This window comes from Mercurialis annua, linkage group LG7, assembly GCF_937616625.2.
Source record: "Mercurialis annua linkage group LG7, ddMerAnnu1.2, whole genome shotgun sequence".
Classification (NCBI taxonomy): domain Eukaryota; kingdom Viridiplantae; phylum Streptophyta; class Magnoliopsida; order Malpighiales; family Euphorbiaceae; genus Mercurialis; species Mercurialis annua.
Window position 1 is genome coordinate 48653882 of NC_065576.1, and position 15819 is coordinate 48669700.

General features: G+C 41.2%; 3 protein-coding genes across 3 annotated transcripts; 2 read left to right on the forward strand and 1 right to left on the reverse strand.

Annotated features, from left to right (window-relative positions):
* The first annotated feature begins 3986 nt into the window (after positions 1-3986).
* LOC126657290 (uncharacterized) lies at positions 3987-6389 on the forward strand. Its single transcript, XM_050351955.1, has 3 exons — positions 3987-3991; positions 4212-5642; positions 5705-6389. Exons 1-3 carry the CDS (start codon positions 3987-3989, stop codon positions 6387-6389), a joined length of 2121 nt encoding a protein of 706 aa, XP_050207912.1.
* Positions 6390-6499: 110 nt separating this feature from the next.
* LOC126657291 (uncharacterized) lies at positions 6500-8738 on the reverse strand. Its single transcript, XM_056103827.1, has 2 exons — positions 7461-8738; positions 6500-7380 (listed from the first exon to the last, which is right to left on the reverse strand). The coding sequence occupies exons 1-2, from the start codon at positions 8736-8738 to the stop codon at positions 6670-6672; spliced, it is 1989 nt and encodes a 662-aa protein (XP_055959802.1). The 3' UTR covers positions 6500-6669.
* A 625-nt stretch (positions 8739-9363) lies between these two features.
* LOC126657292 (ABC transporter B family member 15-like) lies at positions 9364-15426 on the forward strand. Its single transcript, XM_050351957.1, has 9 exons — positions 9364-9399; positions 9518-9601; positions 9856-10098; positions 10204-10258; positions 10628-10815; positions 10912-11369; positions 11454-11994; positions 12162-14101; positions 15054-15426. The coding sequence occupies exons 1-9, from the start codon at positions 9364-9366 to the stop codon at positions 15424-15426; spliced, it is 3918 nt and encodes a 1305-aa protein (XP_050207914.1).
* The last annotated feature ends 393 nt before the right edge of the window (positions 15427-15819 follow it).

A 15819-nucleotide genomic window follows, 5' to 3' on the forward strand; every position in this document is an offset into this window, starting at 1 on the left:
TACCAAGAACCTGGAATGCCAGGGTCCTCAAAAGATTCTACCAGTAGACAACATTCAGTTAATCGAGTCTGTCAGGGGTTTTTTCACTTGCATTTAGGTCAAAGTCGGCTGTAGACCCAAAATGCAAGTTTTTCCCCTATCAATAAAAGAAAAAGAAAAAACAAAAACGAAATGTGCAACACCTTAGTTAGAAAAAAGCAAACGCTTCACCCGAACAAAGCAATCGCTTTATCCAAACAAAGCAATCGCTTCATCTGAATAAAGCAAACGCTTCACCCGAACAAAGCAATCGCTTTATCCAAACAAAGCAATCGCTTCATCTGAACAAAGCAATCGCTTTATCCGAACAAAGCAATAGCTTTAAACGATTTAAAGCAATCGTTTTATCCGAACAAAGCAATAGCTTTAAAACGACTTAAACAATCGTTTTACCCGAACAAAGCAATAGCTTTAAACGACTTAAAACAATCGTTGTATCCGAACAAAGCAATAGCTTTAAACGACTTAAAGCAATCGCTTTATTCAAACAAAGCAATAGCTTTAAAAGACTTAAAGCAATCGCTTTTTCCGAACAAACTCATAAGTTAAAACAACATAGAAACAAAGAAAAAGCAAATAAACAAATAAAAACCGAGCACACAGATAAAACAAAAAAGGAAAACTATATATAAAGATCACTGGGAACAATCCGAACAAAAAGTTGATTTATTACAAAAACTAATCTATTACAGCCCGAGAAATATCATCGGGCAACTGTACACCATTTCCAGACATGGAACCACCACCCTCACTCAGCCCGGCCTCTTCATAATGACTCACATCAAGCTGGCCGAGCACCGAGGGAGCAACAGTTGTCTGACCAGTCCTCTGGTCACTAGCAACTTGGGCATTCTCTTGATCTATCCGATCAAATTCTTTGCTCAGCTCGGCTATCATTTCGGTAGCTGCATCAGACACTTCGGCCTTCTTGCGCAGGAACACCTCGTACATAGCAGCTACGTCCAGATAAAGACATTCCGGATCAGCGTCAGGGAGCAACAGAGGCCCCACCCTCTCTCTCAGATCATCCTCCAGAAGATCAGTCAATTGACCGAACTCAGCGGTAACCTCGGTTCGAACAGCCTTCATAGCCTTCTACAGCTCTTCCGAAGATAACCGCTTCTGCTCAGCCAAAATCGCATCGTGCTGCTCTCTCTGCTTAATGAGCTCCAACTCATGTTTTCGTTTCAGCTCAACTCGAGCCTCGGTCAAACTAGCCACCTCTTTCTTCAGATCCGCAATCTGCGCATTATACTCATTGATATGATTATCAAGCACAGATTGAACATTGGCTCGAGCAATCTGTTCAGACTCCAAGGCAGCAGCAGCAGACTCGGCTTTCTCCCGATCAGCAGACGCCTGATTAACTAAATCATCCTGAACCGAACGGGCACCGAGCAGGTGGTTGATCAACTATCAAAAATAAAAGACAGAATCAGCACAAGCCACATAAAAATACATATAAACAAAATCAAAAATATCTACCTGAAAGGCCAGCGAACAACCCCCATCAATAAAATCCCGAGGATGAACAATCTTCATACCATCAACATCCTTCGGAAGAGAACAGAGACGGGCCAGGGAAAGAGCAGTAGGATAATTCTCAACAGTATCCGCCGACGTCTTCCTCTTCAAATACCGAGCAATGACAGAAGAAGTCAAAACCGGATCAGTTATATTCTCGGCCGGGCCTTCAACAGTATCCGCAACTTTACCCTTCCCCTTCCGAGACAGACCTTTATCTGTCACCGGCAAATCGGCGTTAAAAACCGGGATAGACACAGACTCAATCCCCGGCCCAGCAGCAGCCTTACCGGCATTCAAAGCCAACACAACAGGCTCGGTAGGCCTCTCGTCACCCGACGCATCTTGAAAAGCGTCAATCTCGGCAGATACAGGGTCAACACCCTGATCAGAAGGCTTCTTGCCAACAGTTTTCCCCCTCTTTCGTTTTTTCTCAGAAAGAGGAGGCACCGCTTCCAAATTTACACTGGGACCACCAGTTTTAAGAACATCAGCCATCTTCGGCTGAGAAGCATCCACAGCCCGAGACGTCTGCCCCTTGGTCGGTCTAGGTCGCCTCCCAGCAGTAAAAGCAGCCATATCCATCGCTACAAAAGAAAAATAATAAAATAAATTAAAAACCACCGACATACAACATAACGACACACTTACGCCAAAGCAAATACAACAGACAAACAAAAACTACAAAAATAAAAACCGAGAACAACCTTGGCGATTAGGGTTAAACTTCACAATCCTCAACCGAGGAATGAGCTCCTCAGTATTCACAGGGCCGATCTGCCCCAACAAAACTTGAAGACGAGCATGTGCCGTTTCTCGGATTTTATCCCTCCTAATGAAAGTATGCTCCGGAGATACACATGACCAGCAGCGAGGCAGTTCGGTAAAAGCCGAGGGATGCCTAAGTCTAAACCAGTCCACCCTAAAACGTTTAAGGGATGTGGTAACATTCTCAACTATTCGCCTAGGCTCCGACTTAAGAATTTTAAAATAGGCGAAGTCATACTCGCCATTAAAAACTAGACCATACATACTAGCAAAAAATTTTACCGAAAAAGGTATTTTATTTTTTAAGCAAAGAGCCCGAACGGTAAAGAAATGCCTAATACCGTTCGGATGAAATTGACTCAAAGGCATCTGATACCACCGAAGCAGATCAACTAAGTCGGTCTGAAAGGGAATCCTAACACCAGAGTGAAGATGCTCCACACAAACAATTACATACCCCGGGTCTACAGGGGCATTCATGGTTATACCCGGGGGAGACAATTCTAAAGTATAACCGTCCGGAATCCTAAGTTTCGATCCTAAATAGTCCAAATAAGGTTGGTTAAGCTCGGCAAAGGTGGTCTCCATCATCACCCTCCTAATAGCAGCAGTTTTTGACTTCCTAGGTCTAACACGCCTAGGCCGAGCATAAGAGGTCGCTTCCGAGCATACCAAATCATCTAACCTATTCTCACCAACAATACCATCTTCGGTATCTTCGACAGGACCACTATCACTACTACTAAGGTCCTCATCAATATTCATATCTAAGTCTCGCTCGGACAGGTTCTGAGAATCTTCTTCGCCCGACATTTATTCACTAAAGGCCAAAAAGAAAAACAGATAATCAACAGAAATAAACCCTAAATATGCAAGATCAACGAACAAACAAGCAAGAACAGAGACAAACAAAAGCAAAAATTAAAAATAGATCAAACGGAACAAAAACGGAAAACTTACGATTCAATCTTGAAGATAAAGAAGAACAGCAAGAACAGCAAGAACAGCAAGAACAGCAAGAAAAGCAAAAGAACAGTTGAGAGAGCAAAAGAAAATCAAGAGAAAAGAAAATAAGAAACTAAACAAAGAAAGGTTTTTATAGAAACCGAACAAGGGCAACTGAAGAGTCACCTCAAAAAACGCACCAAAACCAAAGGACACATCAATAAATGTGCTAGTGGGAGACAACATCTATGACACCAACAGCAAACAAAAGACACGTGTAACAAAAGCGCTGGCAATAAATACACACAATAAAAGTGAAACACACTCGGACATAAAATCCTTGGACATAAATATCCAACACGCCAGGGGAGGGACTTGTGATAAACAGATAAACGGACCGAGAACAGCACATCTCGGACCCACCGAGATAGGCCAATCCACAGCACATCTCGGACCCGCCGATATAGGTCAAACATAACAAATAAGGCATACCAGAGACGGCTCACAACACATCTCGGAATCACCGATATATACCAAACGCAACTAATAAGAATAAACCGGAATGTCATGACATCACAAACCGATCAGAGCGATAACCTAAAGAGAGCATATCTTTTTAGTCACCGAGCACAACCATTCCGAACACACGGGACAAATCTGTCAGAACGTACTCTGACATTCCAGACACAACAGCTGCACAGACAAAGAGAATGAAGTCAGACCTGTCGGCCCAGACAAAGAGAAACAAAGGACTTAATATAAAAGGCAAAAGGAAAGTAGGTAAAAAGGTTAATTCTCTTTCTCTCTCTAAAACTCTTAGCCTCTTTTCATTTCTTATTCTTTCTCTCACTAAAGCAGTTACTAACTAGACCGTCGGAGTGGTTTGCCGGAATCCCCTTCCGGCACCCTTCTCACGGTTGTTTTGTACCTTGTAGGTACGGCCTAGAAGCGTTCATCAGAGATAGCTACGATTCAAGGTTACAAGTTATCAGGGAAGAACAGCAACCTATTTATTATGTAAGTAGGACACTTAAAGGCGCAGAGCTCAACTACCCAACCATCGACAAGTTGGCATTAGCAGTAGTGGTTACGACAAAGAAGCTCAAACCGTACTTCCAAGGGCACACAGTCGTCGTCCGGACAAACCAACCTTTACGCAAAGCTCTCCATCGTCCAGAAACATCAGGAAGACTGGTAAGCTGGTCGGTACAGTTGGGAGAGCACGATATAAGGTACGAGCCAAGAAAGACGCTGAAGGCACAAGCATTGGCGGATTTCGTCGCGGAAATGACTGAGAAGCCACCTGACGCAGTCTCAGAGGACATAACCTGGAACCTGTTCGTAGACGGAGCCTCCAGTGAACAGGGGGCGGGAGCAGGAATAGTGTTACTCGGACCTCATAAGATAGTTGTTGAGCATGCAGTGCATTTGAAGTTTCGAGCTACTAACAATGTGGCAGAATATGAGGCCTTTCTAACAGGACTTACACTGGCAAAAGAAGTAAAAGCAGAAAAGCTGAGGATCCACAGTGACTCCCAGCTGGTCACAAGTCAGATCTTGGGCCAATTCCAGACGAAAGATGCAAATATGGCGAAATACATGGAAAAAGCGAAGGGGATGCTAAAGGAAATAGAAAGGCATGGCGGGCAATGGGAGATAATCCCAATACCCAGAGAAGGAAACACACGGGCAGATGCCCTGGCAAAGGCAGCTGCGGCAAAAAACCCCCTGTACCTCTCACTCTACATGAAAGAGGAGAGGACGAATCCCATAATAGACGAGGAAGAAATTTTACCAATCACAGAGATGGATTCTTGGATGCAACCCATAGTTGCATACTTGAACGACGGAACAGTCCCAGAAGGGAGAGCAGAAGCAGCCAAACTAGTACGAATATCGGCCGCCTACTCCATGATAGAAGGTACCTTGTACCGGACCTCAGTCACGCACCCATGGTCCAAATGCATTTCAGTGGAGGAGGGAGCATATGTGCTGAAGGAAATCCATGAAGGAGATTGTGGAGCGCATGAGGGAGCAGCCTCTCTAAGCAGGAAAGCATTACTCACGGGATACTATTGGCCAACCATGAAGAAAGACGCAGAAACAATGGTGAAAAAATGCGACAAGTGCCAAAGATTTGGCACTATCATAAGAACTCCAGCAGCCCACCAATCAGCAATTGGAAGTCCATGGCCCTTCATGACTTGGGGAGTGGACATACTGGGACCATTCACCCCAGCCAGGGGACAAGTCAAGTTTATTGTAGTAGCGGTGGACCATTTCACCAAGTGGATGGAAGTACAACCAATGAGCACCATAACGTCACAGAAGATCATCAATTGGCTGTCAAACGAAGTCATGAGCAGGTAAAACTTCAAAGTTATATAAATAAAGACCTTTCAAATGACAGAATACTAACACGTAACAGGTTTGGGACACCACACACCCTAGTCACAGACAACGGGAAACAGTTCGATTGCGCAAAGTTCAGGGAATACTGCGCCGAGCTAGGGATCAACTTGAAATTCACTTCAGTAGCACACCCGCAAACCAACGGACTCACAGAAGTAACTAACCGCACTATCCTGTCTGGAATCAAGAAGAGACTCGGAGACTTGAAAGGGAGATGGGTAGACGAACTATACCATGTCATATGGGCGTATAGAACAACTCCCAGAAGGGCCACAGGGGAAACACCTTTCCGACTCACTTACGGAACAGAGGCTGTCCTCCCCGTAGAAATGGGAATGCCCACACTAAGGGTACAGGTCATAGACGAAGAGCGCAATGAAGAAACATTGAAGCTGTGCCTGGATCTACTGGAAGAGAGAAGGCACCAAGCAGCCATACGCGCAGAAGCTTATCGCAGACAAATGACTAGGTATCACAATGCCAGAGTCAAAGAACGAAGTCTGTCAGAAGGAGACTTAGTCCTTCGAAAAGCAGAAATAGGGAAAGGAGCGGCCGGAGTAGGAAAACTCGAGCCCAACTGGGACGGTCCTTACCGAGTCACGGAAGTCGTAGGAAAAGGAGCATATAGAATAGCTCAATTAGAAGGCACACCATTGCCTAGAACATGGAATATCGAGAATTTGAAGAAATATTTCCAGTGAAAGATGTAACAAACGAATAATGAATAAAGTTGCATCTCGCATTTTTTCCATTTTCTAACATATCCTCTATATTATCATACATGACCATGACTCAATGTATAGACGCAACAAAAAGCAAACAGAAACAACATTCATAAAGTATCGAAAATGTTCAGAAATGACAGAAAAAGGAGAGTTTCCCATGAAACCCTCCAAGCAAAAGAAATAAAAGTACAGAAGTGCTACAGCAAAAGTAGTACAGAAATTAGAAAGCTAGCTAAACGGCCCAACAAACGGCCAATCACTCTTCCTCTGGATGGGTCGCTCCCTCCTTTGGACCAATCGTATCTTCCGGAATCTTGTCCTCCAAAGTTTCCTCGATTACATCAGAAGCAGAGGGATCTTGATCCTGAGCATCAGAAAGATGAGAGTCTGGGACTAATACCAAAGCTGTCTCTGACGCGGAGGATTGACCCAGAGGACCCTTGTCACTACCAGCATCTGGGTCAGAACCCGATAATTTCTCAGGAGGATCTACAGCATCTTTCACACCTTCGCTGATAACATCAGAAGGAAGCACCGGTGATACAGACGACCCAGCTTTCTTGGCAGCCACCTTAGCCGCAACGCGTTGACCCAGAGCCCGGAGGTCAATTGACAGAAACTTGTTGATGTCATAGTCGGGATAGTCTTCACGTACTATCTTGATCACGGTGGCACAAAAGTCAGTCAAGCATCCGCTCACATAAATATTTGCATCCCTTTTGTTATTCTGCTGCTCTTGAGACAACCTCTCACATGTAGCCTGAAGCTGCAACAACGTAGCTTCACGGTCAGAAACTTTCTTCTCTAGGATCTTAACACGATCCAGGGCTGTTTGATGCTGCTTGTTCAGCTTCGTCCTCTCCGCAGACATAGAGTCCCGTAATGCAGCCCTCTCTTTCTCATGCCTCAACTCCAACGCCGCAGTCTCCTCCACCTTGCGACGGACCACGGCATTCCCTTGAATAAGCTGAAAACAAGAAAATAAGGGATGAGGAAAGAGAAGACACTAAAAGGTCACAGAGAAAAGAAACCAGAAGAAATGAATACCTGCAGCAAGGCAGAATCAATCCGGTCACAAGCACCTGACCCAGTACAACTGTCCCAAACTTCCATATCCTTCGGAAATTGCACAAATTGAGAAAACAAAGCACCCACCTCAGAAGAAGAAGCCGACAGCCCCTCAACATTCTGCTCCAACCACTCTCTAGGATTGGGACAGGCATCTAAATTTTTCTTAAGGCGTTTCGCAAGCCCCTGTCTGGTTCGGTCACGGAGATCACGCCCTTTCTTGCTAGAGGAAGCCGGAAGTCCAGTCTCAACGCCCTTCTCAATCTTGACAGAAGGACGAGGAGGCAAGGATGCAGGACGAGACCCAGTAATGACAGCAGAATCATCATCAAAAGACAGAGTCAAAGCATCAAGAAAGTCCTCCCCCATTCCTGCAAAGGCAACACGCATAAATAAACATCTAAATATAATAAAAGCAAAACAAGGACTAACAAGAAGCATACCCTGAGACGCAGACGTCAAATCTACAAAAGATAGAGGTGAAGGAGAACGGCAAGACTGGGACAGGGTACCATCACTCTCAAGAGGCCCCTCAATCACAGTACGAGGAGGCAACTCAATATGAGGGAACTTACGGTACAAGTACCTATCCACTAGGTCACAACAATCAAATAACTGAGACTGGGCATTATCCACTAAAGAATCTAGGGCTTCTGAGTCAGTAACGCATAGGGGAGAAAAAGATAGGGACTCAGACTCATCCACCCAGTCACAGGGGAAGTTAGCAAAAGCACTATCGTGACCCACAACAAAGAAAGAACGTTGCCAACGCTTAGTAATCTTTGGCAGAGCGTCAATCAGACGTTTACCTCGATGAGCAGCCAAACGATGATAAAATTCATTACTCCTACGCGTTATGAAGAAAAGCTCATTCAACATACCCAAAGAAGGAGACAGGCCTCTGTCACAGACTAACTCAATAAAGCAACACAAGACACGAATGGCGTTTGGATGGATCTGACCTAAGGGAATCCCATAGTCTTTAACAAAAGACTCAATCAAAGGATCTAAAGGGAAACGTAGGCCACAACGGAATTGCTCCTTATAAACGATTACCTTGCCATCTCCCACATTCTCATTAGCACTCATACGAGCACCACAGACTGAAAGAGAATAAGCAACTGGAATACCAAAATCATCACGAATTTCACCCAAAGACTCTCTATCAATATTAGTGACGAACGAACTTAAAGAATTGCGATAATCAACGGCAGCGCCAGATGAAGGGAGAGACACAGAAGACCTAGTACGAGTCATATCTAGTATGGAAAATCAAGAAAGTAGACGAAGCTTACCTGGAAACCACAAGGAAGAAAAATAATAATGGCAGCGAAGAAAAGCAAGAAAATTTCGGAAGCAATCAGCAAAGAACGAGATAGAAGAAAATGGAAAGAAAAAAGAAGAAGAAGAAATTTAAAGAAGATTTAGGTAACCGTGACAGCAGTTACTAGGATACAAACGTGGCGGACATTCAGGAACATGAAATGATGGCAGTTTGAATTTTGAAAAACGAAATTGAAAAGACAAGGGAGGAAGCAGTTACTCCCAACGGGCAAAAAAAAAAAAAAAGCAAAAGCGTACCACGAGAAACAGGCCCAAACGAATGGCCCGGACCAACAAGCATAAATACTTGAGAGACACAATCTTTAGGGAGGGACTAATGATGGATATCACACCCGAAACAGTACCAGAAGACAGTGGCATGACACAGATCCAGAACGGATAGGACCAGTCACAGGTCCTTGACCCAGTACTTAACGATAACTAACTAATAGCTCGGATAAGTCCAGCTTCCCTGAAGATCAGGGATAAGGACGAAGAACATCTCATCATATCCAGAAGATGAGATCAGAATAAAGGAGAAGACTCCTAGTACAGCACAATGACTATGGTGTATATAAACCAAGCCCTAAGTCAGGTAAACCTAATTTCACTCATATTCACTCTCAACACTACTCCAAACTATCTGACTTAGGCATCGGAGGGTATTCGAGCCAACACCGGCTCGAATCCTTCTAACCTATCTTCTTTTGTAGGTTGGATCAAACTCAGACCGGCAGTTCAAGAACCATTACTATACACATATAATGTTCAAAGGGAATATTGCCTCATTGCTCAATGTAGATTCTCAATCACAATCTACACAATATGACTCCTTATAATACCAAAATTATTAATGGCAAATAAGCTGTTGGAATTATACAACTTAACATCCTGACAGCAACATCGTATACTAGTAGTTGCCGGCTAAAATCTTAAACATATGTCTTACTCCTATGGCATCAAATATCCAAGCCAAACTACAAAAAACAATAGCACACGACCATTTTCTTGTTAGCCTTAACAATGTTGATTATTTTGCCTATGGACACAGAAGTATCAACATAAATTGCAGAAATCGCGTCTCGGAGAACCTGATTCGGAAACTGAAATGGGGAGCTTGTTTCGGTACACTGATTGGATAGATAAATTGCTGATGTTAATCGGAACTTTGGGCAGCATTGGAGACGGATTGTTGACACCACTTAATATGTATACTCTGAGTGGTTTGTTCAATGAATATGCTACTTCTGAATCTGGTTCTTCTGTAACTCTTACCATTGAAGTTGTAGACAAGGTATGCGTAGCTATGAACTTTTTAGCCTGATTTTATTTTGGCCATGGCTCTGTTTAGTTTGGCACAGTTGCTAACTAGCTATGTGCCTTGCTTTTTGTACGACAGTATTCGCTCAGGCTGCTGTATTGTGCTACTTTTGTCGGAATATCTGCTTTTCTAGGTATGTTTAGTTTCTGAAATATGCAATTTGCATTACATGTAGCTAGAGATATAGTTTTGTCAAGTCAGTTCGTCGCGTAAAATTATGAGCGTTTTGGTGTATGTATAACATTTTGCGTTATTGAGTTGGAGTGTTGGACATCCAATCACATTTGAGTTGAGTTAACAGTTCACTATGTAGGATTATGATTTTTCCGTGTGTGTATGATGTTGGTGTATTGAGTTGATATATTAACAATTTTTTTGATTGGATGGAAAACTCAACAACATCAGAAAGTTTATAGTCCTATATGGCGAACTAGGTTGACACGGGCCTTTCTCGTTCGATCTTCTTATAGTTTTGACGCGGTATCTATTGACAATCTTGCAGAAGGGATTTGTTGGACAAGAACAGCAGAGAGGCAGGCATCTAGAATGAGAATGGAGTACTTAAGATCAGTCCTGAGGCAAGAAGTTGGATTCTTCGACAAGCAAGCTACTTCTAACAGCAACTTATTCCAAGTTATCTCTGCCATTTCTTCTGATGCTCATTTAATCCAAGATACCATAGCCGATAAGGTTTTGAAATCGTAAATAGCATCACTTTGGCTCCTACATACTAATTGATTATCGTCATGTACTATGAAACTAATCAACACATTTTTTTTCCTGCAGATACCGAATTTACTTGCTCATCTATCGTCATTCATCTTCGCTTTCGTAGTTTCCTTTATACTTTCTTGGCGATTGGCATTGGCAACGCTGCCATTCGCGATCATGTTCATAGTTCCAGGGGTTTTATTTGGGAAGCTACTAATGAACATAGGGGGGAAAGCAAAAGATGCCTATTCAGTAGCAGGAGGAATAGCAGAACAGGCAATCTCATCGATTCGTACAGTGTATTCATATGTCGGAGAGCATCAAACATTAGAAAGATTTGGAAATGCACTTCAGAATAGTACGAAGCTTGGTATAAAGCAAGGTTTTGCAAAGGGATTGCTGATAGGAAGCATGGGAATGATTTTTGCAGCTTGGAGTTTTTCGGCTTGGGTTGGTAGTTTTCTTGTTACCGAAAAAGGAGAAAAAGGCGGTCCTGTTTTCGTGTCAGGAACCTGTGTCATCTTGGGAGGAATGTGAGTTCTTCATTGGGTTTTACCTGTTTTTTCCCTTAAATTCTTGATTATCATATACCTGACAGCTGCATATTGTATCATCAGATCCCTCATGAATGCACTTCCGAATTTAACTTTCCTATCAGAAGCAACAATTGCTGCTATCAGAATGAATAAGATGATCGATCAGATTCCGGTGATAGACAACGAAGATAAAAAGGGGAAAATCCTGCCACATATCAGGGGAGAAATTGAATTTAAGGAGGTGAAGTTCAGCTATCCGTCACGGCCAGATTCCCCGATTTTGAAAGGATTGAATCTTAAAGTGCAAGCAGGTAAGACAGTAGGTCTTGTTGGAGGCAGTGGTTCAGGTAAATCCACAATTATATCTCTGCTAGAAAGATTTTATGATCCTGTAAGTGGAAATATTCTCATTGATGGATGCAAAATAAAGAAACTTCAGCTGCAATGGTTGAGATCCCAAATAGGACTTGTTAATCAGGAGCCTATTCTCTTCGCAACATCGATAAAGGAGAACATTCTTTTCGGAAATGAAGAAGCGTCGATGGAATCCATCGAAAGAGCAGCTAAGGCTGCAAATGCTCATGACTTCATTTTGAAGTTACCTGATGGATATGAAACTCAGGTAATCAATGTTTCGTCAAGCGCTTCTAAAACTTCGAAACTGTATATTTATAAATTATAACCTTTTCTTTTCAGCATTTCTGTTTTGGTACTCCATAGGTCTCTCTCATTTATAAAGTTATTTCCTGACAAGAATTTTAACATAGAAAAGTAATGTAAATGCTTCAGGTAGGGCAATTCGGAGCTCAATTATCAGGAGGACAGAAGCAGAGGATTGCAATAGCTAGGGCTTTAATCAGAGATCCGAAAATTCTATTACTTGATGAAGCAACAAGTGCTTTAGATGCAGGGTCCGAAAAACTAGTACAACAAGCCTTGGACAGGGCTTCTGTAGGGAGGACAACAATAGTGGTTGCACATCGCCTTTCTACAATCCGGGATGCTGATTTGATAGTTGTTCTTGAATCAGGTAGAGTGATAGAATCAGGATGTCATAATGAACTCATCCAGTTAAACGAAGGAGAAGGTGGAGCCTATAATAAAATGGTGCAATTGCAGCAATCAACAACACAAGATGAAGCCTCTTATCCTTCGTATAGTCCAACCGAAAGGATTAACCACCGCAATATGCCTACAAGTGCGAGATCAAGCTATCAAAGCAGTCCTGCTAATGCTTTCAGCCCTGTCTTTCCAATTAGCATACCACACTCAGTTGAAATTTATACTTCTGATGAAGAAAATGATGATAGCCACCTAAAGAAATCTGTTCATCCATATTCTTCGCAATGGAGAATACTGAAAATGAATGCTCCTGAATGGAAGAGAGCATTACTCGGATGCATTGGTGCTGCAGGTTTCGGAGCAGTTCAACCGGCTCATGGTTATTGCTTAGGATCTGTTGTTTCAGTTTATTTCCTTTCTGATAATTCCAAAATCAAATCAGAAACCAGAACCTATTGCTTCATCTTTCTAGCCTTTGCTGTTATCAGTTTCTTTACCAATCTTCTCCAGCATTACAATTTCGCAGTCATGGGAGAACGATTGATCAAAAGAGTACGCGAAAAAATGCTCGACAAAATATTCACATTCGAGGTTGGTTGGTTCGATGAAGATGAGAATACTAGTGCAGCCATTAGCGCTCGTCTAGCTACCGAGGCACAATTGGTTCGATCCCTTATTGCAGAACGTATGTCATTGCTTGTTCAGGTTTTCTTTAGTACTTCTATCGCCTTTGTGGTCGGTCTGTTGATCACATGGCGAGTAGCCATTGTTATGATTGCCATCCAACCACTACTTATCGGAAGCTTTTACTCGAGAAGTGTTCTAATGAAAAGTATGTCTTACAGAACTCGAAAAGCTCAGACTGAAGGGAGCCAACTTGCAAGTGAAGCTATCATAAATCACAGGACTATCACTGCATTTTCGTCGCAAAAGAGGATACTCAAACTCTTCAAAAGAACAATGAAAGATCCGAGAAAAGAAACGATAAAGCAATCATGGATTTCGGGTTTTGGTCTAATGAGCTCGCAGTTTCTTACGACAGCTTCCGTAGCTATAACATTTTGGTACGGAGGAACATTAGTAGCTCACGGAACTATAACTTCGAAACGCCTCTTTCAAGTGTTCTTCCTGTTAATGAGTACAGGAAAGAGCATTGCAGATGCAGGGAGTATGAGTTCTGATATAGCAAAAGGCAGTGATGCAGTCAGATTAGTTTTCGCAATTCTCGACAGGAAAACTGAAATAGAACCTGATGATCCTAGCGGAGTTAAAGCTAGAAGAAATACGAAAGGCAACATCGAGTTCAAGAACGTATGCTTTTCGTATCCAGCGAGGCCTAATCAAATGATCTTCAAGGACTTGAGTCTGAAAATTGAATCAGGAAAAATAACAGCACTTGTAGGACAAAGTGGTTCAGGAAAATCTACTGTCATTGGCCTAATTGAGCGATTTTATGATCCGCAAAGTGGATCGATTATGATCGATGGATACGATATCAAGAGCTATAATTTGAGAAAGTTGAGATCACACATTGCATTAGTGAGTCAAGAACCGACTCTTTTTGCAGGAAGTATTCGGGAAAATATTGTGTACGGCTGTGAAGAAAATGTGACAGAAGGTGAAGTCAGAAAAGCTGCAATTCTTGCCAATGCACATGAATTCATAAGGTACATATTATGCATATCTCATTTGATTATTTCTTTTCTTTTGGGTAAATTATGTCACAGTTTTAAAAATAACTATGTTAACAATTGAGAATTACATTCAATTAGTAAAAACTAATACTGATTTTATATCTTTTTACTAGACATGACAATTTGTGTATGCAGATCATCATAAATGGATCATGTCGACTTAAACACGAACACAATTAGTCTAATTCAACTATATCATGATTAAATGATTGAGCAAATTGTTAAAAATAGTGCATTTAAACTCATTTAATATTTAAATAATAAGTAAATTTATTCAAAATAATACAACTAGACTCAATAATACCTTTTTAAGATAAATGAGCTACAACTCAAATGGTATAAGCGTTAAACAACAAACTTTTAGGTCGCAGGTTCAAATCCTCCATAATCGCTCACCGCTACCCAATTATAAAAAGAAATAGAGATAAATAAATAATTATTATATAATGCAAAACAGTTTAATGAAATTTTAAAACTTAAAGTTAAATCATATTCAATTAAAAATATTTAATGATGTTTATACAGATTGATCTACTTACAACACGGATATGTTAAAATCAAATCTAAACCCGCTTAATTTTTGTATCATTTATGTCGTATTATTTAATTTTATTGTATGTAAAATTTCTATGTCTTCTTTTTATGAGAGTGCATTCAGTTCAAATCGACCCAGACCGAAATTTCCGTTACCAAACTCTTAAGAAAAGTGAATTAATTTCAAACCAAACCAAATATGTTAGTTCGGCGGGTTTTCATTTCGGTTTGGTTGTTTAAGCTTGATTTACATCAAAACGGAACCGAACCATAAAACCGAATTTTAAAATATCAAACTCAACCGAATTTGTCTCTTCGGTTCGATTTTTCAGTTCGATTCGGGTTTTCCACACCCTTACTTTTTATAATGAATTTTTTGTTGATATTGCAGTTCAATGAAAGATGGATACGAAACATATTGTGGAGAAAGAGGAGTGCAGCTATCAGGTGGGCAAAAACAAAGAATAGCATTGGCAAGAGCAATACTCAAGAACCCTAAAATACTTTTGTTAGATGAGGCAACCAGTGCTCTCGACAGTGCATCAGAAAATTTAGTTCAAGAAGCATTGGAGAAGATGATGATCGGGCGAACGTGTGTGGTCGTAGCGCACCGATTATCGACGATACAGAAGGCAGACTCCATTGCTGTGATCAAGAATGGAAAAGTTGTAGAAAAAGGATCTCATACCGATTTACTTGCTATTGGACGCCATGGTGCGTATTACTCCCTTATTAACCTACAAGGTGGTGGACGTTCAAATTGACATATAGTATACATCTTGCTCATGATCTTAGTGACAATGGATAATTAAAAAAAAATCTATATTTATGATGAGAGTTTGATGTGTAAGAAGAATTTTTGTTCCACGGAAAGTTATATTGGACTTTTTTTTGTTTTAATTTTTACAATCACATCATTTTGTAAAAAAGAAAAAGGGAATTAATAAATTTTAAAATTTCTCGATATCTTTCAAAATCCCTTTAGAAATCCTACTTCTTAAATGAGATTTTATTAAAATTGTAACGAATATGTATGTTTTTATTAAGGCCGGATATATATATATATATAGTCAAAAAATAAATATAAAGTTTAATACGTTCATTTTTCATACAATTATATTTGATTTTTTTAAGTAGTATGAGGATTTGTTTTTGTA